The sequence below is a fragment of the Xenopus tropicalis genome, chromosome 5 (assembly GCF_000004195.4).
Source record: "Xenopus tropicalis strain Nigerian chromosome 5, UCB_Xtro_10.0, whole genome shotgun sequence".
NCBI classification, from domain to species: Eukaryota; Metazoa; Chordata; class Amphibia; order Anura; family Pipidae; genus Xenopus; species Xenopus tropicalis.
In genome coordinates, this window is record NC_030681.2 from 96902972 (window position 1) to 96929758 (window position 26787).

Sequence of the window (26787 nt, forward strand, 5' to 3'; positions counted from 1 at the left end):
AAATATGTAATGTACTCTTAAACGCAACTGGATTGCAGCTGTGTACCATGCAGAATTCTCCACATACTCTAGGGGAGTAGCAATACTGATCAGGAAAAACCTAAATTTTAATCTTGAACGCCTAATCACAGATAGAACAGGCAAATATCTCATTCTAAAATGCACCATACAAGGAACGACCTATATACTGATCAATGTATACATTCCTCCCCCAGCCGAACTACAAATCCTATCTGAGATTATACAAAAAGTGGCAACATTTGGCAGCTTCCCAACAATATGGTGTGGAGACTTCAACATGGTACCAAACCCCTCCATAGATAGACTCCGGCCAACCACCAGTGACTCTATCTCCTTCCCGGCCTGGATTGAGGCTACTAACATCACAGATGTATGGAGGTGGAAACACCCCCAACTGAGGCAATACTCCTGCTACACCATCGCTACATCAGCTCTGTCTAGGATAGACCTAATGTTGGCCAACCCAGAATTCCTAAAAAGGGTAGACAAAGTATACTTTACCAGCAGACTCTGCTCTGATCATGCCCCCTTAATCCTATCCCTCACAGGTAACACAAATAACCCCTCCCAGATGTGGAGACTTCCACCAAAGTGGATCTCCACCCCGAAAGTGGCAGAGGTCTTTACTCCACTACTAACAGAATATTGGGAACAAAACACTGACACAGCCTCTGAGCAAATGATATGGGACGCATGTAAAGCGTTTACCAGGGGACTCTATATATCTTTGATAGCGACTAACAGGCGGGAGAATGATGCCAATATTAATACGGCTAAAATATCCCTAGAAAAAGCAGAACAGAAGGTAGTAACTGACCCTAACAGCACCTACAAGGAGGAGCTGGCAAACGCGCAGAGGCACCTCGACTCACTGTACATGGAAAAGTTCTCTCAAAGAGAACTATACCGCAAAGCCTTCTGGTTTGAGAAAGGGGGGAAAAACGGAAAGCTACTCGCAATATTAGCTAAAGATGATAACCCCCACAATGTAATAGCAAACATCAAAGATGATCATGGACACACACTCTCACAACAAGAACACATAGCGGAACGCTTCAAACAATACTTCCAATATACATACGCAGCACTCCCCCTACTCCCACAAGAACAACTATGTAACTTCCTAGACAGCATAGAACTCCCATCTATCCCACCAGATAGTAAAACGCACCTAGACAGAGATATCACTATAGAGGAGATAGAAGAAGCAATTGCAGATATGCCACCTGGCCGCACCCCGGGTCCAGACGGCCTCTCAGCTGAATGGTACAAAGCCCACTCCCAAATACTGACCCCCAAACTATGCACCTTATTTAATAACATAACAGACACCAACGTTCTCCCAGAATCATGCTACATGGCACATATTACACTCATCCCTAAAGTTGGCAAACCCTCAGACGACTGCGGTTCATACCGCCCCATATCCTTACTAAACTGTGATACAAAAATTTTAGCAAAAGTGTTAGCTAACAGGCTAAAACGAATTGTAAGATCAATAATCCACCCCGACCAAACCGGATTTATGCCACAGAACGCTACAGACATAAATATCAGGCGGCTATTTAATAATCTAGAATATGACCACGACAACAAAGGGAACAGAATAGTGGTATCCCTCGATACAGCTAAAGCCTTTGATACAGTGTCTTGGGGCTATTTGTGGGAAATTCTTCGACGGTTTGGTCTGGGTGGCAGGTACAGAGCCTGGGTAAAAGCACTTTATTGGCAACCTCAAGCAAGGGTCTTGGTTTATGGGAGATTAACTGACCCCCTCCCACTTGAACGCGGAACGAGGCAGGGGTACCCTCTCTCACCGTTGCTATTTGCACTGGCGATAGAACCCTTAGCAACACTACTCCGGGACTCCCCCAATATACCGGGACTACAGGCCGGCAGACTAATAGAAAAGGTATCATTATACGCGGATGATATGCTTTTATATTTGGTCAACCCAAATGAAGCACTATCTAACGCATTGTCCCTGATAGAGGAATTCGGTACCTATTCAGGTCTACGAGTGAACCAATCCAAATCTCTAATCTTTCCTATAGACCCACTTCCCCCACCCCAAGCAAGGCAGATTGGACAATTATAAGTGGTACAATCATTTAAATACCTGGGGGTGGTTATTAACAAACAGCATACAAAATTTGAAGAAGGAAATCTGATCCCGATAGTACAAAACCTATCCAATAAAATAGATACATGGGCACAGCTACCCCTCACCCTGCCAGGCAGAATCAACCTATTAAAAATGGTATTTCTCCCAAAATTCTTATATATCTTTCATAACTCGCCAGTACCTCCCCGTGCCAAATGGTTTAAACGCATTGACTCCCTGTTCCTAAGGTTTGTATGGGCAGGAGAACACCCTCGCATAAGCTTAAAAACCCTGCAAGCCCCTGTCACTCAGGGAGGCCTGGCCCTACCTATATTGAGACTATACTATCTGGCCAGCCAATTAATTTATGTGAACTGGTGGCTAACCCCACACCAGGACAATACATCCACGCTACTCGAAGCTAATATCTTGGGCTCACTTGAAGCCCTAGCAAACCTACCATACAGAGGAAATTCAAAACATTACACAATCACTACCCCTATGCGTACAGTTATCACTGCTTTCCAAAAAGCCCTCAAACATGTCCAAGGCCCACAACAAATGTGGTCACGTTGGACGCCATTGTGGGGTAACAGTTCCTTACCCAACTTCACCTCCCTACCCAACATCGCCCAATGGGCCTCCCATGGAATTAAACACCTACAAGACATACTAACGAATGGAGATATGACACATTTCCAAACGCTTAGAGAAAGCCACCAAATCCCCCAAACAATGCACTTTAACTACCTTCAACTCAGACACGCTTTCCACTCCCAATTTCCCACCAGACCAGTAGAGTTGAAAGAAACCACCCTAGAAAAATACATACGTAGAGAAAACCTCACCAAGCCCCTGTCCTGGTACTACACCATCCTATGGCAGGCCAACCCAGACCCACTGGCGAAGGTACGTGAGAAATGGATGCGAGACATACCTAGCTTAACAGAAGAAACTTGGGTAGATGCTCTAAGGCAAATTCCAGACCTGACAATATCACTAGCGGACAGGTATATACAAATGAAGTTTCTAAACCGGGTATACCTCACGCCATACAGGCTGTCCAAGATGTTTCCCCAGACCCCAGACACCTGTATAAAATGTGACCGAGAAACTGGCTCATACATACACGTGTTCTGGAATTGTCCAGCCGTGCAGGTCTTCTGGAAGGAAATTGTCAACTATATCTCAGATGCCCTAAGCTTTCCCCGGATATTGTCACCAATTGTTTGCCTACTGGGAGTGGCAGAGGACCTGGGGCTTTCACATCATTCAAGACTCTGCTATCTCCAGCTCCTCTACTATGCCAAAAAGGCCATTCTACTGCAATGGAAATGAAATGCTTAGCCCCCCCAACCCTCCCATTCTGGAGAACTCTAGTCAACAACACTCTAACTAACCAGAAACTGACCTACCTTGCACGGGGTTGTCCTAAAAAATTTGATGCAATATGGGGCCCCTGGATTGCCTTCCACGAAACCCCAGGAAACACCGCGGATAATATACCATAACAACGGAAATAAACTGGTCCCCATCTCCCCAGCTCTACAGCCTGCCTCTTCTCCCCTTCCTCCCCCCCCCTCCTCCCTTACTTCTCTACTCTCTCTCTCTCTCTCCCTTTTTGCTGTTTTACTTTTATGTTAATCTGAAAAATGCATAAATAAAAACTTAAAAAAAAATAAATAAATATGTAATGTATCTCTTTAAGAAAATGTCTACTGTTTTAGAGAAAATTTAGCTCTGAAGACAGCATTTCTGTATAGGGCAGAAGTCAGTGAAGGCACCAGGGGAGGGGGTCACTGACCCCTGTGTGTAGTGTAGAAGCTCTGTGTAACGCTGAGTACTGGCAGTAAGAGCTTCTAAAGCTACTGCGCATGTCTGCTTCCTGTCTCATTTCTTCCTGCCTCTCCTCTGATTGGCTGCTAAAGTTACAGGCACCCTGCTGCTGCTGTCTCCTGCTATGAGTGGTTGGGGAGGGAGGGGGGTGCAGGGGGGGAAGCTCCCATGTGACTCACACTGCAGAGAAGAAACCCTTCTTCTCCCTGAAAAGTTTCTAGATGCCTTTGTCTGAACTGCAGCTATTACAGTAAGTTTTAAACAGCTTATTCAGACACATAGATACACAGACATATTATCGTATCCCTCAGGGGAACACAATCTATCATTTTTTGGGTAGCAGTGAGAAAAGGTGGATAACCCCTTTAAAGTTATAATGTCAACGGGCTAAATGAGCCAGTGATAAGATCGCAAATTTTCCAAGAATGCAAGAAATTGCAAGCTAATATTATCTTATTGAAAGAAACCCATTTTAAGGAGGGACACACTCATCAAATGCTTAAACATTACCCCCAGGTATATCGTAGTAACAACCCACAGAAAAAGGCTACTGGGGCAATGACACTTATAGACAGGGACCTCCCATTTAAATTGCAAGATAAATTAACTGATGAAAAGGGTGGATATATTTTCCTGACAGGGACAATTGCTGAAATAAAGGTAACCATTACTAACGTATATGCTCCTGACCAAGCTCAACTACCTTGCTTTGGCAAACAAGACCCTTGTTTGTGTATTATGCATTGTAAGGCCCCCCTAACTGTACAGAAACTCCAAGAAAACTGTATATTTTTGGAAAGTACACATTCTGACAAATCCAACATGGGTAAAGAAGTCTTTGTACACCACAGTAACAATCTGCAAAGCTTCCTAAAATTTGCGTTTTTATGACTTTTTTTATAATCGCCTAACATTGTCGCAATTTGCCGCATCTATCTTACAGAATGTTTTACATATGTAGGGAACTGGTAAATTGTGCCCTTTCTCACTGGCAGTTTCCTAGTTATATGGACAGCTAAAAGGGTCCTTAATGTAATGGGAAGTAAGTATGTATGTATGTATATATTTCTTTATTCATAAAGTGCTACTTATGTATGCAGCACTGTACAGTAGAATAGATTAATACAAACAGGGGGTTAAATATAATAATAGATAAACACAAAGTATAACAATAAATACAAATAAATACAAGATACAGTTACAATAAGAACCATTAAGAGTCAAAGACACAAGAGGATGGAGGTTCCTGCCCTGCAGAGCTTACAGTCCATATGAGAGGGTAACTTACAGACACAAATAGGCAAATATAAGTGCTGTAGGTCACAGTGGGTGTCATTACAATATAAGTGCTAGTTCCCAGATCAGGTGCTGGGTGAGTGCTTCAAGAGGTAGTCTTTTAGTTTAGTTTTAAAAAGACTGAGGGAGGATTTTCTCCAAAGAAAATGAGGGAGGGCATTCCAAATGGAAGGTGCAGCAAGGCAGAAAGGTTTAAGGAGGGAAACAGCAGTAGTAGTGGGGGGCGCACTGCTCTGCGAGGAACGAAGGAGTCAGCCAGGGACGTACAGAGACACAAGAGAAGAGATTTAGTGAGGAACAGAGGAATGGAGGGCTTTGAAGGTTAAGAGAAGGAGTTTGTAAGATATTCTTTGTTTCATAGGAAGCCACGAGAAGGACTTTAGCAGGGGAAGGGCCTGAACTCTGAGACCTATTTTTAGATAAATTTCCTCCCCTACATATAATAAAACTATATGTGGCTTTAATCTGTGTTTTTATCTTTTTACAGGTTGTAAAATATTGACTTTTGTTATTCTGCATTTTAAAGAACACTTAAGGAATAAAACTTGATACACTTATGGAAACATTATTTGTTTAATTCTACTGTACAGGGCTGCGTACATAAGTAGCGCTTTATAAATAAAAATATCCATACATACAATACATTGTTTTTCTGATACACTGTGTGGTTTGCTATATTGTTATATGCAAGATTGTATCCACTAGATGGTGCACAAGGGTATAAAAAGGAAGGTGTTTGATTGTCAGCTTGAAAAAGGCCACACCTGGCCTGAAACGTTGCAGGAATAGCCTAAGACGTTTGCAATAAAGGCATTTTAAACAAGAAATACTAATGGTGCTGTTCTAAATTGTTTTTCGTTTATTCAGTTTCTACCAACACATCAAACTAACTCCATTTGATGTGTTGTAAGATCCCCTACCAGTACAAAGACCCAAATATTTTTGGAAACTACACATTCTGTTGAACTGCAAAGCCTCACTAAAATGATGCTTTCTTTCCTCTGTTGATCCCTTCTCTCCTTTTTGCAGCATTGCCTGATATTATGCAATATTTTGCCTGATATTATGCATTTCTGTCACAAATATATACTGCATTTGTGCAGTATAATATATATACACATACACAGAGATGAAGAAGCTTGAGGGCCAACCAGAAAGGGATATATCGCCACATAAAAAACTCTTTACCATTATGGTCTCCTCTCCCTGTATTTTCTTTGCTGTTGTGCCACAGACTTACCCACTTTCATAGTGGCACAAGAGTGTTTCTAGCAGCTGGTCAACGCTACAGCGTGGGTTAGACCGAGCGCTGGCGATTTCTTTCTGTGTTTTGTTTACTCACTTTCATATCCTTAGTTTCCCTCTGATTTCCCCCTACTTACCCTGTTTAATTAACCCTTTATCTTTTTGCCCCCATGCTCCTCTATCAACCCTCTGCCTTTTTTCTGTTGTCCCATTTTTATCTTTCTCTCTTTTACTTAGTCTTTTAGTGATTTTTGCCTGTCTCCTTACTGTAGGTTTCTTTCCCCTCCCATTCTTGACTTGAGATGTAGAGAGAAATGACAGCTCAGAGAGACTCAAGCAGCACTAAGGTAGGATCGCCTGTGCCCAAAAGAGCTTAAAATCTACATGGAGAAGGGGTTAAGACACAAGGTATGGGAATGGGCAAGATTCAAATTAAGCAAGGTGAATGATGTAGCACAGAGTATTGCTTTAATGAGAGTAAGCTTCTTTAAATAAATGCATTTTAAGATGGATTTGAGAAACAGGCTGCAGACAGGGGGCACTAGAGAGCTGTAAGTTCCTTAATCAGGATATATTATATCAGTGCTGTCCAACTGGCGGCCCGCGACCCCCCTTTGTGTGGCCCCCCACCTGTCTGGCTGCTTTGATGGCTTACCTTTGAGTAAGCTTTAAATGGTATCAGTACTGAGATTAACTGGCCCCCTGCATGGTTCTCACCTCAGATTCAGGCTGTAATCCCTCTGTATTGTTTAAAAATGTAATCCCCTGTGTTGTTCACACCTTTTAATACCTGCATTGTTCACCCCCTGCAGTGTTCACACCTCAGGCTCAGGCTGTAATCATTCCCATTGTTCCCTTCTTCACACCTCAGACATAGGTACTGTAGGCAGAGTATGGCACATACAGCCAGCATAGGGCAGGTAGAGTATGGCACATACAGCCAGCATATGGCAGGTAGAGTATGGCACACACAGGCAGCATAGGTCAGGGAGGGTATGGCACACACAGGAAGGGTAGGGCAGGCAGTGTATGGCACACACAGTCAGGGTAGGGCAGGCAGAGTATGGCACACACAGGCAGCAAAGGGCAGGCAGAGTATGGCACATACAGCCAGCATAGGGCAGGTAGAGTATGGCACACACAGGCAGCATAGGTCAGGGACGGTATGGCACACACAGGAAGGGTAGGGCAGGCAGAGTATGGCACACACAGTCAGGGTAGGGCAGGCAGAGTATGACACTCTGCCTGTGTGTGCCATACTCTGCCTTCCCTATGCTGCCTCTGTGTGCCATACTCTGCTTGCCCTATGCTGCTTGTGGGAGGTGAACCTGGCAGGGGTTTGTTGTGGGAGTTTGTTACAGTTGGAAATAGCCATTAAATAGGTGTGGTTTGAAGTGGGTGTGGTTTCAAAAAGGGGAGTGGTCAAAACTGGCTTCCATTAGCGGCCCTCCACCATGTATGCTAGAGAAATTCCGACCCTCGGCACCGTAGAAGTTGGACAGCACTGTATTATATTATTCATCCCTTCACCTCCAGGGTGTCTACATTAAGCCAACTTTAGAAGTCCTGATTTGTTTGCTAAGTAATGGTGCAACAACATTTCTTACATCGGTATTAGCTTCCTGAGCCACTTTCCACAATTAACAATTTGTCCAACCTACATCAGGTTCCTTCAGTGGAGCCTGACACCAGGTTTTCCCACATAAAAGGTGATGCAAAGTACATTGGCTGGAGGACAGCTATCAACTGCAACCCTTTTTAAATAGTACATGTAGTAAGGATATACTGTAGTACAGACAAGAACAGACAAATTCTGATTTTCAATAGCCGTTACAAGGGATATCTGAGAGAATGCAGCACACCTCTCTATTCATGAGACTACTCTGCGCTTTAGAGGCACTGACCTTCTGGGGTCATTTGGGGTGCCTAACAAATTGATGCTCCTGGTGACATTGGCTTTCAATGCCCTATAATGTATGTTGAAAAATTGCTAAGAATAGATTCAAACTTTTTAAAAAATACAATTTTATATAAAGTGAGCAACACCTAGTTTTTTTCTTTTTAAGTCTTAAAATTGGCAAATTAGGAAGCATGTTAGTCCTTTATAGTGCTATACTATGAGGTTTAATGCCCTCCCAAACGTCAGTTGGGTTACAATATCCATTACATATATATATATATATATTAAATTGTTGCCACACATCATTACAAAGCACTTTTAGTGACCTGACTAAACATTATCTCATAAAATGACAGATAACCTGGATTTTCTAGTCTACTTTTTCTGAATACAGGGATAGGTTCCTTTGTGTGAGGAAATATAGTGGCCTCTGATTGGTTGTTTTGGGTCACGCCTCTCAGGGAACTGGCTTGCAGCTGCAGCCTTTAAGTAGAAGCGTTCAGTCTGCACTCGAAACAACTACTTCTTGTACGTTCTGCATCTTTTTTTTCCTTCGGTAAGAACTGATTTTAATGTCATATCTTTGCTTATATATGTGGTATTATGCATTGGTGTTAGAGAGGCATATCCTTCATGTGCACTATGTTAGTGCAGTATAGTTTTGGGAATATATTTATGTTCAGTTTCCATTTATTATCATTTAAATATGGTTTCTGCTTGTATGTCCTTTGTTTTGTGTTGGGCTTTTTTCTTTTTTTAATCTGTAAAATAGTGTTTTGTATTCAGTGTGGAGCAGATAATATATGTATGGTAAAGTCTGTATACTGCCCTGCCTCTTTCAGTGTGTGGGTGTATCTCTTTTTTTCCTTATGTAACACTTTCATGTACATTTTAAAGGGAAAGTAGCTCAAAGAATACGTTTGTCTTTTTTAGCAAGTAATTTGTATTTTACTTATATTTTAAAAATTTGTTCCACAGGGATCTTTAATGTAGATGAGAGTTCTCCATGTTTACATATTGTTACAATTGTTATAGCATATATAAATACAGGTATAGGATCTGTTATCCGGAATGCTCAGGAGCTGGGGGTTTCTGGATAAGGGATCTTTTTGCCATTTGCCATTATACATAAGCCCAATAGGATTGTTTTGCCACCAATTAGGATTCATGCAGCTTAGTTACCTTCAAGTACATTCTACTGTTTAATTATTACAGAGAAGGAAATCATTTTCAAATATTAGAATTATTTGCTTAAAATTGACTCTATGGGAGATGATGTTCCCATAAATCAGAGCTTTCTGGACACTGGTTTTCTGGAAAATCAATCCTATACCTGTATATATTTACCAGAATATACTAACATTTACATTTTGAAAATTGTATTTTGATTAAAGGCCGCCCTGCCCTTATTGTGGGTAGATGCTGTTCATTTTTTTTTCACCCAGGCTAATAGCAGAAACTAATAAGGCTCATTTACAAACACATTGCAAATTTCATATATGTTTTATCAACACAATGCAGCTTTTTTGTCCCAGAATTCCAGCATCATTACAGGCAAGTGCCATGTTGCATCCCTCACAACTATGTCTAAACAAACTCAATTAAGTGTACATTTTTAAGAATGGGGAGCAATTTGCAGCTAACAGACTGGGGATACTATCACTTGCAGCACATGGCTTTAAAACGGCTTTATTACATTAATCGTTTAGACAGCAAAAAGCTATGTGCCAGAACACTGTGTAGCTACAGAAAAAAACTGAGATCAGTTTCTATGCATCTATTTCATTTGAAATATTACTGCTCTTCTACCAGATCTGTCAATTTACCTGAGTAGAATAACGGGGGGAATGCGGTGCATGGCAAAAATTTCTTTGCAATACCTGGAAGTAACTACTTGCTCACCTTTTTGAAACTTTAGCAAGAACCTGTTTATAAAAATTCGAATCTTTATTAAAAACCCTCATCTTAATGAAGATGTACCAGATTCCTTTTGAACCCCCCGTGACACACATATTTGGAGTTACTCAGCATTGCATCAGGAGCTAATTATGTTTTGTAGACATCTGTGTTCCACAACAGTTGAGTTAATTTTCCCAGCTGTAGTTACAGCTAAACATCTTAGGGCCCTTACAAATGGGCATCTGTTTGCACATCACTTGCATAATAGCGGCATATAAATGCACAAAAAAAATGCATCATAGAAACATCATTTCTAGGGCTAGAGAGGTAGAGATTATAGGATCCTAAGGCACTGCGGGAAGGCAGAGGAACCAAATGCTAAACAATGAATAACAATTAAGTTATTTTTTAGCCATATTTTCTCCTAAGGGGCCCAGGGCTCAGGCTGCTCCCTATACGGGGCCTCATTTTTATTCAGCCTGATGTTGGAATTGTGCAAAGCTGACTAGGGATGACTTGCATATTCTCAAAACTACACTTATCTATAGTGTCTGAAATGTAAATGCCCAAAGCATGGCTCCAAAGACACATGTTCTGCCAGCTAGTAAGCCACTAGAGATGCAGAGATATCAACTAACCCCATATCATGAGGGAAATAATGATTCCTGTGGCCATGAGATCCAGTCTCTTAAAACAAGCATATTTGGGACTATGGACTAAGTCACGCTTGAATATGAAATGTATTCCTTTATGAACATATTCAGGATAATATACTAAGTCACACATTGATGCTTGTGTACAGTTAAGGGATTTCCATTAAAACAACCTCTGTAGTCTAGGGTTAAAATTTAAAACACATCTTTAGATTCTGATGTGTTTGGCATTACATTATGTGTTAATAAATGTTTGGTGTGATTAATTGGACTATGGGTATTGAATAAATCTAATCCTTTTGTGAACTTTGGGTTTACCAAAGGGAGGTCCAGTTAAGGGTTCATATGCACTATGTTGCACTTAATGCAGGGGCACACAAAGCAGATTGTCTGATACGTTGCATCCTGTCTTCCACTCTACAACTACTGTCCATGGACTGCATAAAAGTGTCATTCTGTGCATCATTTTTTTATATCTGTTTACAGGTATGGGATCTGTTGTCCGGAAACCTGTTTCCCAGAATGCTTTGAAAACTGGCAATGCAGACCCCCAAAGTGTATTGTTTAATTAACAATTTTTCTTTCTTTCCTGGTTTTCTGCTCCTATTACTGCCTCGTGATTGATGTTAACTAAGTCAAAATAAATCAGCATTTATGTTAAAACATCTCATTTTTTTTTCCTTTCCTTTTAACTTTAAAATGTATTATATTGAATTGTAGGTATGGTCTACGCTTCTAATCCACCTGTTATCATTTTGCCCTGCCCCTTAAAAGGGCAATATACATGAGGAGTGTTACATAAATGTGCAGTCCTTAGCTATTTTATTCATAGATGATCTAATGGCTAAAATCTTATCCTGCATCCCTTCTTTCTAGCATTTGCACCTTGAAAAGCCCTTACCAATACTAGTGAGAACTTTTAAAATATTCATGTTAGGTTCTGAAAAATCTGGTCAGCTTTAATGGTCAAATTACCCTATTGAATGACTTTAACCAATTCCAATCCATACTGTATATGTAGAATGAGTTATATCAGTATATTTCTTTTTTGGACAATCAACTTTGTTGTGACTGACAGTTTGTTAGACCTCGTTGTTATGTAGGAGACATCACTTACAGCCTAATGATAACACAACCATATTAATCAGTCAGTGTCCCTGTGGCAAATTTGTTTCTGTCATCATCCCAAGGGTGCCTGTGAAAGTTAAGGCCTACGTGTCTGCATCAAAGTTGCATCATGCATTGTGTTTTTGGATTTTTTATGTACATACATAACAAGGAAAATAAATTGTTCCTTTATTAAGCCATTTGCTCTCTAAAAGCCATTTGATGAAAGGAAATGCTATGACTTTACATTAATCTGTTTTTTAAGGAAACAGCAGTGTGGAAATGTATCTTTTGTAAAGTAATTGAGTGTAAATCTAACGATGAACCATCTGCACACTTCTTATAGTTATCCTTTTCTTCCATTTAGGTAACCAATACAATGGCAGAAAAACCTGTACTGTACTATTTTAATGGAAGAGGGCGCATGGAGTCAATCAGGTGGTTGTTGGGTGCAGCTGGTATTGAGGTAAGTGAAGTTCTCTAAGGCTCATGCCACACGATCCATATGGCGTATATTTTCGGTCAAGCCGAAAAACGCTTGCAGAGAAAACGTACCATACGCCTCCTACCTGTGCCTGTACCCGAATATATGGAATATGCTCGGGTGCAGGCACATGTAGCATAAAACTGAATAAAAAGTCAAGACTTTTTCTTGCATTTTTATGTGGATATCGGCTACATGTACTTGCACCCGAGCGTATTCCATTCATTCGGGTGTAGGCACATGTAGGAGCATATGGTGCGTATTCTCAGCAAGTGTTTTTCAGCATTAGCCTAAATTTGCAAAAATGGGTTATTGGTCCCTTTTTAACATTCAGAAGCATCTTGCACTGACTAAAGAAATATTTATACCCAGAGAAAATTTGTTTTATATACTGATAACTGTGTGTTTTATCAGGGACAATTCTCAGTATTGTCTATGGCAAGGTATTTTCTGGCATTCAGTAGCTGTGGCAAGTAGCTCTGTGTGTCTTCACCCTTATAGCCACGACAAGTAGCTCCGTGTGTCTTAAGGTGGCCATACACGGGCCGACTATAGCTGCCGATATCGGTCCCTTGGACCGATTCGGCAGCTAATCGGCCCGTGTATGGAGAGAGCAGATCGGCCTGGCCGACCGATATCTGGCCTGAAATTGGCCAGATCTCGATCGGCCAGGTTAGAAAATCTGGTCGGATCGGGGACCGCATCGGCTCGTTGATGCGGTCCCCGATCCGACTGCCCCATTGCCGCCCACATAATCCGATCGTCTGGCCCCAGGGCCAAACGATCGGATTATTATTTTTTTTACCTAAATGGTCCCCGATATCGCCCACCCGTAGGTGGGGATATCGGGGGAAGATCCGCTCGCTTGGCGACATCGCCAAGCGAGCGGATCTGCTCGTGTATGGCCACCTTTAGCCCTTATAGGGTAAGAACACACAGAATGGTTGAGTCACCTGCCATAAATCTCTGTGACAAACCACTCTGGAAAGGCTTTCCACAGACAACAATAGGAGTCACTGGTAGAAAGACCTTTGTATCGCTTCGGTAATCCGAAATCCTGTGAAGTTTCCACCTGCAGGCAATTTTGTGCGACTTCGGATTACCGAAGCGCTGAAAAGGGCTTTCCACTGGCAAATCCTATTGTTGCCGGCGGAAAGCCTTTTCGGATGCCTATCCCTGTTCTGTACTAATGAATGTCTTGTGCTTATTCAGTGAGAAGTACATGACCAGGTAAAACTTACTTTTCTCCTTGAGAAATGAAAAGGATTATCTTTAGATAAAGACTGTTTAAAAGTTTTGAATGAACAGCTCATGTTTGCTTACATTAACAAACATAGATATGGTTTTGCAGAATACTAGTGATGTTTGCTTCCCCCTATAATATAGTTACTATGCAGCATATAGCTGAAACCATATAACCTTTATATACAGTATTTTATTAAAAGTAATTTCCTATTATCTTGTGTAATACTATTTTTGCCTAGTGCTTTCTGGCACAGCATTTTTGGGCTCCAGACCCTTAGGGAGGTCTCTACAATATGGGATAAGTATGTAGGAAGGGTCATACAAAATGTTTGACACCAGGGATTTTTTAAAGTTAGAGTGCTTAGCAGTAATTTAGCCAGTGGCACTTACAGTAGTCTTCTGAAGTGTAGGAAGTGCTCTGTCCCCTTACACAAAGTGGAGCGAAAAGCATAACGTTACCAGTTACTGGTTACAGAAATTCAAATTCCCGGTTTTTGTTGCAAAAAACTTGAATCACAGTAATCAAATCAAATAAATCTGCCCCTTAATTGCTACATTTTTCAGCAGCACTGCTGAGAATTTTCTCTGATGTGAAGCTATAGGCTAATTTATTGGGTAACATGACAATGGTAGAGAAAATGCCAATCCAGTGCATAAATCTGTCAGTGCTGACAATCAGTGGATTTTGGACCAAATTCCCTTTAAATAAATACTGGTGGAAAAGTGCCACGTGTGACATTAATCCTTACTAAAGTCTTTTGCGGAGCTACTGTTATAACTTGATACCTAAGTTGCTGGCATTTCTGTGATGTTGCAGGGAAAGGTATCAAATAATGAAACTGTACCAGCTTAGAGAGATGGCGATCAGGCTTACTAAGCTACCCCAAAATAATAATCAAAGATTTGTGAAAGTAAACTGCCCCTTTAAAAAGCATTACAAACATAATGGCAACTACCCTTACTGGTAAGTATATGGAAACAGTACTGTATACCAGGGGTTCCCAACCACCGGGCCGTGGGCAGTTAGGCACCGGGCCGCAGCGGTTCCCAAGTCGCACATGTAAAGGCTCGAAATAGCGTGCCGCACACAAGAAGGCGAGACAAAATGCATGCATAAGGCGCGGAGAATGTGACACGCGCACAAACGTGCAAATAAAGCGCACACCCACGTCTAAATTTTGTGTGCAGACCCCACCTCCCGGTCCGTGGAAAAAAATTTCGGCTCGGTACCGGTCCCTGGCGCTAAAAAGGTTGGGGAGCCCTGCTGTATACCCCTGTACTGCCTATGGTAAAATATAGTGCAGGCATGTAAGTGGGCCATATTTTCCTCTTCATTGGAGCAGCCAGAGGGCCAGGTACTTGAGGGGGGGGGGTTCTCTGACTGGACAAACATTAATTCATATTCATATATTTTATTATTATATATTTTATTTACAAAAAAACAAATATATTAAAAAAACATCTGAAGAAATCATGGATAACTATATTTGACTTTTTTTTTTTGCAGTTTGAGGAAGTATATCTTGAAAAAAGAGAACAATATGAACAGTTAATTAAAGGTATTTTTTTTCCTTCTTACTACTGCAATAATATTCAGTGTGACCCTTACCTATATTTGGGTGAGGGGGCTAAACCCCCAGTGTGTTATAGCTTACCAGTATAATAGCTACAGTATCAAAAAACCATTATGTGTGCTATCAGTAGCAGACAGAAAGCAAACGATTCCTGGGGTGAGGACAAGAAGCGAGAAAACATATTTAAGACTAAAATGCAGACAAAAAGTCACAACTGCCACTGGCCATTTACCTGGTAAAATTATAGTCATGCAAGTTAGGGAACTGCTGCCAATCTGTTCCTGTCGTCAGCAGTTACTAGTATGCCAAAGGGGAAATTTACATTTCATGGTCCAAACTTAACCTAAATCCTAAAATACAATTTTCAGAAATGTAGTATGTGCTGTTCTTATCAACTTTTCAATTGGTCTTTTTCATTTTGCCTTCTTTATCTTCTGCTTCTTAAAAGCTTTCAAATCCCAGCAGCCAAACAAATATAGCTCTGACAGGCCTACAGCTTTGTTATTGTTGCTTTTTATTACTTATCTTTCTATCCAGGCATTTTACTATTCATAGTCGAATCTCTTATTTAAACCACTGCCTAGTTACTAGGGTAAACTGCAGCCTACCAACCAGATAACTGCTTAAATTGAACTGGAAAGCTGTTGAGCAAATATAGTATATCAGATGAAATTCCTTTTAAGCCTGAGACTTTGTTTCTTATTTAGTTTCCCTACCATTAGCTTGTTAACTCTAAATTTAAGTGTGATGCTAGAAATGATGATGACTGCATTCATATGGATTTGCTTAAAAGCATTTATGAAGGCTTCAGGCGTTTTGGTGGAGGCGGCTTTCTGTTTCATAGATGCGCTGCCATTGTATTGCTCGTCTTTTATACTAATAATAATTATATAAACCAAGGTTCTTCCTTTTCTCTGCAGGCTGAGATTTTGCTTGGTGTAGAGCAGGAAACATGTTAAAACTTGCCATGAATTGGCAGTTGGTTTAATTGAAATTTAATTATACTTTCCCCTGTGTTGGCAACTAAAAAAACATGCAAACCTGTCACTGTAGCCCCAGTTTGTTTAACCTAAGTAAGCAGGATTATATTCTTGACAAAATGCTTGGTTGAACCTAGGGATATTAAACCAATCACTATGATAGGAAACTTTATTGTAAACTGACACACTGATAATTTATTGTGTTACAAATTTCAGTTAGTAACCTGAAAAATGATACAGATAAGACTAGCCCTGGTGTTTGTAGACAGCTTGACTACTTCAAGATGTAGGCTAATTAATGTTTCCTTGGGAAATGGCATGCAGTATGCCTCAACTCAGTTAAAGAATTTAATAGTTAAAAGATTTTTATAGCACACAGTATGTGGTGTTTAAGTATGATGTATAGAGTAATATTCTGAGACAATTTGCAATTGGTCTAAATTAAAAAAACTACAAAGTAATACTCCGTAATTGCTCAGCAACTCTGGTTGCTAGTGTTGAAATAACCTTAGCAACCAGGTTGTTGTTGTTGTTGTTTGAATGAGAGATTGATATATGAATAGGAGAGGGACTGAATAAAAAAATAAATATTAAAAGTAACAATAACAATACAATTGTAGCATCACAGAGAAATAGGTTTTTGGTTGTTGGGGTCAGTGCCACTCATTTAAAAGCTGCAAAGAAAAAGAAGGCAGATAATTATAAAACTTTAAAAAAAAATAATGAGGACCAATTGAAAAGTTGCTTAGAGCTGGTTATTCTATAAAATACTAAAAGTTAAATTAAAGGCGAACCACCCCTTTAAAGAGGCCCAAGGTCTGTCTAGATGGCTATACCTATACTAAATGAAAATTGCATTGAAATATTGGCCTTGTAAAATAGGAATAGGGTAACGATTTATATTCTGCAGCTTTCACTTGTGTGAATTTCCATTGTCAACAGTGACAGTGTATTGCCTTGCCTTATTCAGGCATGGATCTGTGTGCTAAGAAAATACAATATAAAGGTCAAATCACACTCACCTGGATGCTCATTTTGTTTTCATTTGCATAGAGGGACGTTTAATGTTTGGACAAGTTCCTCTGGTTGAAATGGATGGGATGAATCTGACACAAACTCACCCCATTTTATCTTACATTGCTGCAAAATACAACCTGTATGGAAAAGACCCAAAGGAGAGATATGAGTAAGGACCCTTGGTTTGGTAGCTTGTGTGGAAACCTATGGGTTGGTTTTAGATGATATTACTGCCCCATTAATCTTTCTTAATGCCTCTTTGTCAACATGTATGCATATTACTATACTCTCTTGCTGTATAGGAACATGTATGCTAGTTTCCTTACTATTATTGCCTGATATTCACTGTTTCACAGTCTGTTTGCCCAGCCAATAATAATGTACAGTGCTGCTATAGGCAAGTGTTACATTCTACTATATAGACCAAGATTATCAGACAACACTTTTGCATTTGTTAAATGCACAAGTCAATTCTGTTGTGACAGCTGGAAAATTTCAGCACAGAGGGTTTCCCACTCAGAAAGCAGGGGGTTGACCTGCATAAGCATTTTACACCTCCCCACCAAATAGGCTAGCATGGGATAAAATACAAATTTTTATATAGATTTTGAGAAAATGCTACTCTTAAACTGCATTGCCGAACAAAATGCTTTATACAGTGTAACTTTTTTATATGTTGCCTTGATCATATAGTTCAGTGCTGTCAAACCTCATATACATAATGGGCCAATAGAAGATATACAACATGTTGATAGTACGGATTATATTAAATAATAAAGGAAGCGTACAAATCTCTTTGGGGGCAGTGGGCAGTTTGGGCCCCAGAAAATATGCTATAGGCCCAGCCAACAAGCAACTAGTTAGACAGTCTATCATTTTTAGCACCTGGAAATCAGAAATTTTGGACAGGGGGGCCAGGGTAAAAAGGATGTTTTATATAAATGGAACCTGATTTCATGTCTTGTTTTTATTTTAGAATTGACAGGTATGCAGATGGAACAATTGACCTTATGGGTCTGGGTCTAGCCTATCCCTTCCTTGATGATGCTGGCAAGGAAAAACAAAAAGGACTTATTAAAGAAAGAGCAACAAATAAATATTTTCCAGTGTATGAAACGGTATGAACTGGGCCATCATCGGGGGGGAAAAGAGGGGGTACTGGTGTGGTGGGCCCAGTGTATTCGGTTCCTGAAGGGGGACCAGCATGTTCAAAGTTACACAAATTGCGTAAGTTACATATAAAGTTACGGCAAAACTTATGTAGCTTCCGCAAAACTAAACGGAACTTGCCTAGAAACTTGTGTAACTTGTGTACTGAACCAAAGAGAAGCGTGGCAGGGGCAAACTCCACCGACCACCAATGAATTAAAAACTTAAGATAAATTCCACTGTCCCCCAATGAACTGACAGACTGACAATGATTTTATTAACTATTTGGATAGACTGCTAATTATAGCATAACATCAACTATTTCTGTTGTGTATCTATGTACAGTGGCTTGCAAAAGTATTCTGCCCCCTTGAACTTTTCCACATTTTGTCACATTACAGCCACAAACATGAATCAATTTTATTGGAATTCCATGAGAAAGACCAATACAAAGTGGTGTACACATGAGAAGTGGAACGAAAATCATACATGATTCCAAACATTTTTTACAAATAAATAACTGCAAAGTGTGGTGTGCGTAATTATTCAGCCCTCTTTGGTCTGAGTGCAGTCAGTTGCCCATAGACATTGCCTGATGAGTGCTAATGACGAAATAGAGTGCACCTGTGTGTAATCTAATGTCAGTACAAATACAGCTGCTCTGTGACGGCCTCAGAGGTTGTCTAAGAGAATATTGGGAGCAACAACACCATGAAGTCCAAGAACACACCAGACAGGTCAGGGATAAAGTTATTGAGAAATTTAAAGCAGGCTTAGGCTACAAAAAGATTTCCAAAGCCTTGAACATCCCACAGAGCACTGTTCAAGCGATCATTCAGAAATGGAAGGAGTATGGCACAACTGTAAACCTACCAAGACAAGGCCGTCCACCTAAACTCACAGGCCGAACAAGGAGAGTGCTGATCGGAAATGCAGCCAAGAGGCCCATGGTGACTCTGGACGAGCTGCAGAGATCTACAGCTCAGGTGGGGGAATCTGTCCATAGGACAACTATTAGTTGTGCACTGCACAAAGTTGGCCTTTATGGAAGAGTGGCAAGAAGAAAGCCATTGTTAACAGAAAACCATAAGAAGTCCCGTTTGCAGTTTGCCACAAGCCATGTGGGGGACACAGCAAATATGTGGAAGAAGCTGCTCTGGTCAGATGAGACCAAAATGGAACTTTTTGGCCAAAATGCAAAACGCTATGTGTGGCGGAAAACTAACACTGCACATCACTCTGAACACACCATCCCCACTGTCACATATGGTGGTGGCAGCATCATGCTCTGGGGGTGCTTCTCTTCAGCAGGGACAGGGAAGCTGGTCAGAGTTGATGGGAAGATGGATGGAGCCAAATACAGGGCAATCTTGGAAGAAAACCTCTTGGAGTCTGCAAAAGACTTGAGACTGGGGCGGAGGTTCACCTTCCAACAGGACAACGACCCTAAACATAAAGCCAGGGAAACAATGGAATGGTTTAAAACAAAACATATCCATGTGTTAGAATGGCCCAGTCACAGTCCAGATCTAAATCCAATGGAGAATCTGTGGCAAGATCTGAAAACTGCTGTTCACAAACGCTGTCCATCTAATCTGACTGAGCTGGAGCTGTTTTGCAAAGAAGAATGGGCAAGGATTTCAGTCTGTAGATGTGCAAAGCTGGTAGAGACATACCCTAGAAGACTGGCAGCTTGAATTGCAGCAAAAGGTGGTTCTACAAAGTATTGACTCAGGGGGCTGAATAATTACGCGCACCCCACTTTGCAGTTATTTATTTGTAAAAAATGTTTGGAATCATGTATGATTTTCGTTCCACTTCTCACGTGTACACCACTTTGTATTGGTCTTTCACGTGGAATTCCAATAAAATTGATTCATGTTTGTGGCTGTAATGTGACAAAATGTGGGGGCCAGCCACTGTATATCTATTTTGCTGAATTATACAAGCATCTCCTAAATTAACTTATCAGCAGAAGAATGACCGTTTTTTGAGCCCCACAATATTGGGCCCCAAAATGCTTACACAATTTACATAACTTATGCAAAAGCTTATTATTAAAACATTTAAAAAAATATTACAATCAAAGAAACTTATGTAACTTATGTATAGACTCCACTGACCCCCCCCCCAATTTAAAGACTGACTTATTAGCACTTTTTTACTTTTTTTCTGAATTATCATTGACTAGCTATTGGGCCCCTAAATACAAAAAGGTTTATTTGATATATTTTTTTTCAGTGAGATATGGAGTACTTTCTTTGAAACTTGCAGATTCAGTTTAAGAGATGTTGTGATTCCATTTTATTTTGTATAAGTACAAAATATAATGCTGTTGCTCTTAAAGTAGTACTAACATTAAAAAATACTCTTTACTCTACAAATTAATAATTTACACAAAGAGTTGCCTATAGGTCATGTTGATCATTTTTTTGCTAATAGGGCTGCTTTTGTAAGTAATTGTTACTTGAAGTTCCCAATGACTGTTTTGCCAACCTGACTTCCATTCTCAGCCTGTCAGTTATGCTAACAGATTATTGCTGCACAAATAAGCATGACAATAATATGTATCTTGATGTGTCTTGCCCAGGCTTTAAAAGATAAGGACTATCTTGTCGGGAACAAATTTAGCTGGGCCGATATACAACTAATGGAAGCCATTTTAATGGTGGAAGAGTTCCACAGTGACATCCTATCCTGCTTCCCCCAACTGCAGGTAAATAATGGAGATTAAACTAATAATTACATGGGGTAATTAACAGGTTAGTATAGATGCAAGGGCCACTTTCACATTCTAGTCATGTTTTGCCTCCCCTAGTGTATAGAGATCACTACAGATACATCCTTTTGGTAAATTACTTTGTCATATAGATTTTAGAATCTTTTAATGCTAATCACCTTATGTTTGGAGGCAGGTGTGTATGGTGATGTAAGTCTTTTGCAGTAGCCAAGACTACATCTCAACCTTGTGTTATCAAAGAACACCTGTGTTTGTGTTCTTGCATAAATATATAAGTTCACAGTTGCTTTTGTTGTCTGTGGACAATGGGAGCAAAATTTACATTTTAATGAGTCATTGTACGCTCTAAGGACCCATGGGCGACTTATTCGCCCGTGATAGATCGCTGCTATTGCGAGCGAATACACACTCCGAATAGGGTTTCCACCGGCAACAATAGAAGCCGCCGGTGGAAAGCCCTTCATAATGCTTCCGAAGTCGTGCAAAGTTGTGCGTAGGAGGAAACTTTGTGCGACTTCAAAAACCGAATTTATGCTAAGGGCTTTCTGCTGGCGACATCTATAGTTGCCGGTAGAAACCATTCTTGGAGCGGTTACTCAGCCACGATAGCAGCAATCCATCATGGGCAAGTAAGTCGTTCCACGGTGTCTGCCCGTAAGGCTAATATTCCACAGAGAGATTTAGTCACCTGCGATAGATCTCTGCTACCGTCAGCGAGTTATCTCTCCAAAATGCCTTTCCACCAGCAACAAAGGGAATCGTAGGTGGAAAGGCATTTCAGAGAGATTAGTAGCCCAGAGTAGCAGAGATCTATCGCAGGTGACTAAATCTGTCTGTGGGACATAACCCTTAGGCTGCCGACCCATGGAGTGATTTAGCCGCCCGTGATAGATCTCGGCTATCGCAGGTGACTAACCACTCTGAAATGCCTTTCCACCAGCAACAATAGGAGTCGTCCATGGAAAGGCCATTGTATCACTACGGTATTCCGAAATCATGCAAAGTTTTCTTCTGCAGGCAACTTCATGCGAGTTCAGAATACTGAAGTGATATGAAGGACTTTTCACCAGTGTCTCCTATTGTTGCCGGTGGAAAGGCATTTCGGAGTGGTTAGTCGCCCGCAATAGCAGAGATGTGTTGCAGGTGACTGAATCGCTCTGTGGGTTCTTAGGGATGGTCCAAACACTGCATGGGTATGGGTCACAATATTCAGAATGCTTGGGACCTGGGGTTTTCCAGATAAGGGGTCAATGAGTAGCTAAGCGGATCCTTACAGGCTATTGTAGCCGATATCTGTCTGTTTGAATGCAAGGCTGTGATTGGCTGCCCAACTCCTACTGTGCTTCTGGCAAGGACCATTAGAATAAACCCACCACCCATTTGAACACAAACAGGGGAGTTCCAATACTAGGGTAATTTTTTTGCCTACAAAAGATTAAGGAGACTTTGAGTTATGCTAAATGTTCCCTTTTAAACCATTAAAAATGTTTAATGTATATTGTATGTGTATTTTTATTTTTACTGTGCAAAAAAAGGAAATATTTTAATGCTTTAATGCAATTTATGCTTCTTTGCATATACATTTTAGGCCTTTAAAGAGAGAACAAAGAAGATGCCAACAATTGCCAAGTTCCTTCTGCCTGGAAGTCCAAAGAAACCTTTTCCAGATGATAAATACGTGGCCACTGTGAAGGCTGTTCTTAAGATGTGATAGAGCACTATACAGATTGATTTATTGTACCAAGCATACTTTTTGATATACATGCATTTCTTTTTAGCCCTCTGATAATATTGCATAATAAATATAAATGTATAAATAGAGAAGGTTTTATATTATTATAATATATAATGATCCTTGGGTCATATTTAGTAACACTGGTTTGATCCGCTGCAGAAACCCATAGTAACCAATCAGCAGTTATATTTGTTGTGTTGACTACATTTTAGGGCCTTAACAGACGGGGAGATTAGTAGCGCCGCAACAAATCTCCGTAGTCGCGGGCGACTAATCTCCCTGCAATGCCATCCCAGTGGCTAGAATGTAATTCGCCGGTGGGACGGCAAATGTGGTGCCACGATTTGCTGAAGTCACCGAAGTTTCCCCTCCAGGCAACTTCGGCAAATCGCGCTGCCACGTATGCCATCCCACCAGCGATTTACATTCTAGCCAGTGGGATGGCATTGCGGGGAGATTGGTCGCCTGCGACAATGAAGATTTGTTGCACGGCGACTAATCTCCCCGTGTGTCACTGCCCTTAAATGATGAAAGTAACTGGTTGCTGCATAATAACAAGCATCCCCTGTAAATAAATTAGCCTAATAACCTTGGGTTATTCATGTGAACAAATTGCCAAAGAAAATGTGTAAATTTGCTTTTCCCAAAAAATGCATGCATGAAGGGGTTAACAAAAGAAAAAACACATTATGCTGCACCAAATTTTAACATTATGAAACTGCATTTTTAATAAATGAATATCCCTGTTGAGGTATTCTCTGAAGGCTATTATGCAGGAAGGAAGTACCTATGTTAGCTATCTGAGCCAGGTTTGGAGGCTCTGTTACAATAACTTAGAAGCTGATGCTGCCCCCCCATGTTCTGATACCTTCCAGCATCAGTATTTGGATTGTTGGCCCCGGCAAAAAAAAAAAAAAAGTAGATTTTTTTTTACAGGTATGGGATCCCTTATCCAGAAACCCATTTTTCAAAAAGCTCAGAATTACAGGAAGGCCATCTCCTGTAGGCTCCATTTCAGGCAAATAATTCTATTTTTTCATTAAGTACATTGGGCATAGCTCAAAGTAAGATTATTACAACAAGTATAGGATCTGTTATACAGAAAGTTCTGAATTGTGGGAAGCCCATCTCTCATTTTATTCAAATAATTCAAATTTAAAGAAAAAAAAACAATCCTTATTGAATGCAAAACAATCCTATTGGGTTTAAATTATTTTTTAGTAGACTTATAGAAAGATCCCTTATCCCAGGTCCCAAGCATTCTGGATGACAGGCTGCATACCTGTAACTTAGTTTCATTTATATCAGTGTTCCCCGACCAGTGGCTTGTGAGCAACATGTTGCTCCCCATCCCCTTGGATGTTGCTCCCAGTGGCCTCAAAGCAGGTGTTTATTTTTGAATTCCTGGATTGGAGGCAAGTTTTGGTTGCATAAAACCCAAGTAACCCAATGTCAAACAGAGCCTTCTGTAGGCTGCCAGTCCATATAGGGGATATTGCACAACCAATAATAGGGCTGATTCACTAAAGTGCGTTAAAACGTGCGCTATTTATAGCGTGCGTTAAAAATTTTATCGTGTCTAAATTTTCGCGACTTAACACACGATTCACTATAAGCACACTTGCGCTAATTTACGCGTGATATTGCATGCGTTATTAAACTCGCAAAGACTATTTTCGTTAGGTAATCAATGCCCGCGTATAGTCACCGCAAATAAATAGTTGCTGCATATAAATTGTCGCCACATATAAATGGTAGCACATAAATGGTAGCATATAAATGGTAGCATATAATTAGTAGCTGCTTATAAATAGTAGCCGCTAGTGATGAGCGAATCTGTTCCGTTTATCTCTAGCGAAAAATTCGCAAAACAGCAAAAATGTCATGCGGCCAAAAAAATTGTTGCCCTCGACTATTATTTTTTGACGCCTGCGACAATTTTTGGACGTGCGGCGAATTTTTCTGCTGCAAATTTTTTCATGCATTTTTCCACTGGCAGATTGTTTTGCGAAACGCATGAAAAAATTTGCCGTGGAAAAATGCGCCGCACGTCCAAAAATTTGCTGCGAATCCATGCCTGGCGAAACATTTCATCACTTGTAGCCGCATATAAATAGTCGTGCGAATAAACGCACGCCATGTTAGCCATACATGCCAATACTTTCGTAAAATTACTGTATTAAAAATGACCATTTCCCTGCAAACTGGAGGATGCATCACTCTAGGGGCAACACAGACTTGAATAAATAACACTGCTAAGTCCATATTTTATTGCCAAAAGCGCAAAAACACGCAAAAAAAGTGCAATAAAAAATAACGCACTTTAGTGAATCGGCCCTAATAGCGCTTATTTGGCACCCCCAGGAACATTTTTCATGCTTGTGTTGCTCCCTAACATTTTTTCCATTTAAATGTGGCTCATGGGTGTAAAAGGTTGAAGATCCCTGATTTATATAATACAGCAATGCTAGTTTTGCAAAGTTGTTCTTGCAAAGTGAGCCATAGTCCACAGAGTTTACAATCTACATTTTGTGCTCAGGTTGAAGGAGATTAATAGCATGACACAGAACTCAACAGAACCAATACATGAGTGAGAAAAGTGAGAGTTGGATCATGCTAGGCAAAGGCTGGCGTTTTAAATGGTAACTCAACTCATAACATTTAATGCACATGTTGAGAAACTTTACCTGGCGGTAGCAAGGATGGAAATATAAGAAGTCCTATACACATACAAGGGCCCCTTTACAATGCCCCATGCAGTGTGCAAAAGTGTGTGGGGCAGTGCAAATAGCACAATAGGCAGTGCAGAATGCAGCAGGCGCAAGTGCTTCCTAAATAAGCACTTATGGATATGTGTCCCTTGGTGCTCTTGCACTCCCCAGAGTCTAAATGACCCCTATGGATGATAAAAATAACTCTGACTCCAGGAAAGAACATACTAAATGACAGCTATGAATTACAAGCACTTTCATAAAGCTGTGAAAAGTACTCTGCACACCACTACATTACCACCATGCTTAGTAATGTGTATTGGATGTGTAGCAAAGTGTAAACTTCCAGTGTCAAAACTGGTGTGAATCAAAATGAAAACTTTCATAAACAACACTGAAAGTGCATGCAGGTAGGTTGCAGCCCTCCCCTATTACAGGGGCAAGATTACTTAAAGCTACAATTTTGGATTTTTCATCTCTCTTTTACTTTGTTTGCACAAGTGGAAAGAAAGATTATTTGTCAATTTTGCATACTGTTTAACAAAACTAAACAGAGTAGGCCATTAGTTTATATTACTGTATATATACTGTATCTTGGTGTATTTAGGATTTTACTGGTGCACCTTCAATACTTTTCTCTTCGATAATTCTTTTAATATACAGGGAATAATGTAGCCCCCTGTTAAGAAGGATAAGGATATTAGAAGTATTAAAAACAAGAGGCTGATGGCTGAGTGCTTTTACACAGGTAGTGGCTACAAAATATCCTCATTTTACAGAAGGGGTACATTATTCTTTATAATACACATGTTTCAGTGAGTGATGATATAGAAATTGTTTATAAATGACATCATGAAAGACTAATTATAAACATATCATTTACAGAGAATTTATGTGTATATTACGCATTGTACCTGTTGGTTGCTAAAGCCTGACTACCTGATCTTTTATTAATTTAACCAAAAGTAATATATGAGGGCAGATTCCAAGTGCTGACACATTGATACTCGGAGGATAATTTCTCAGAGGATTCTAAACTTTGCTCTTTAGAAACTGGAAGTATGGCTGTCTGCAACAAACCTGAAACCTGA

General features: G+C 40.3%; 1 protein-coding gene across 5 annotated transcripts; it reads left to right on the forward strand.

The window, feature by feature from the left end:
• The first annotated feature begins 4112 nt into the window (after nucleotides 1–4112).
• LOC100496158 (glutathione S-transferase 3) lies at nucleotides 4113–23071 on the forward strand. 5 transcript variants are annotated; one of them, XM_002934854.5, is made up of 8 exons: nucleotides 4113–4211; nucleotides 6775–6849; nucleotides 12429–12527; nucleotides 15298–15349; nucleotides 17398–17530; nucleotides 18338–18479; nucleotides 21101–21226; nucleotides 22839–23071. In XM_002934854.5, exons 2-8 carry the CDS (start codon nucleotides 6817–6819, stop codon nucleotides 22959–22961), a joined length of 708 nt encoding a protein of 235 aa, XP_002934900.1. In that variant the 5' UTR covers nucleotides 4113–4211; nucleotides 6775–6816; the 3' UTR covers nucleotides 22962–23071. The 5 variants fall into 5 exon arrangements, with proteins under 5 accessions (XP_002934900.1, XP_004914546.1, XP_004914545.1 ...); XM_004914489.3 differs by lacking the exon at nucleotides 6775–6849 and having other exon boundaries at nucleotides 4114–4211; XM_004914488.3 differs by lacking the exons at nucleotides 4113–4211; nucleotides 6775–6849 and adding an exon at nucleotides 6872–6910.
• The last annotated feature ends 3716 nt before the right edge of the window (nucleotides 23072–26787 follow it).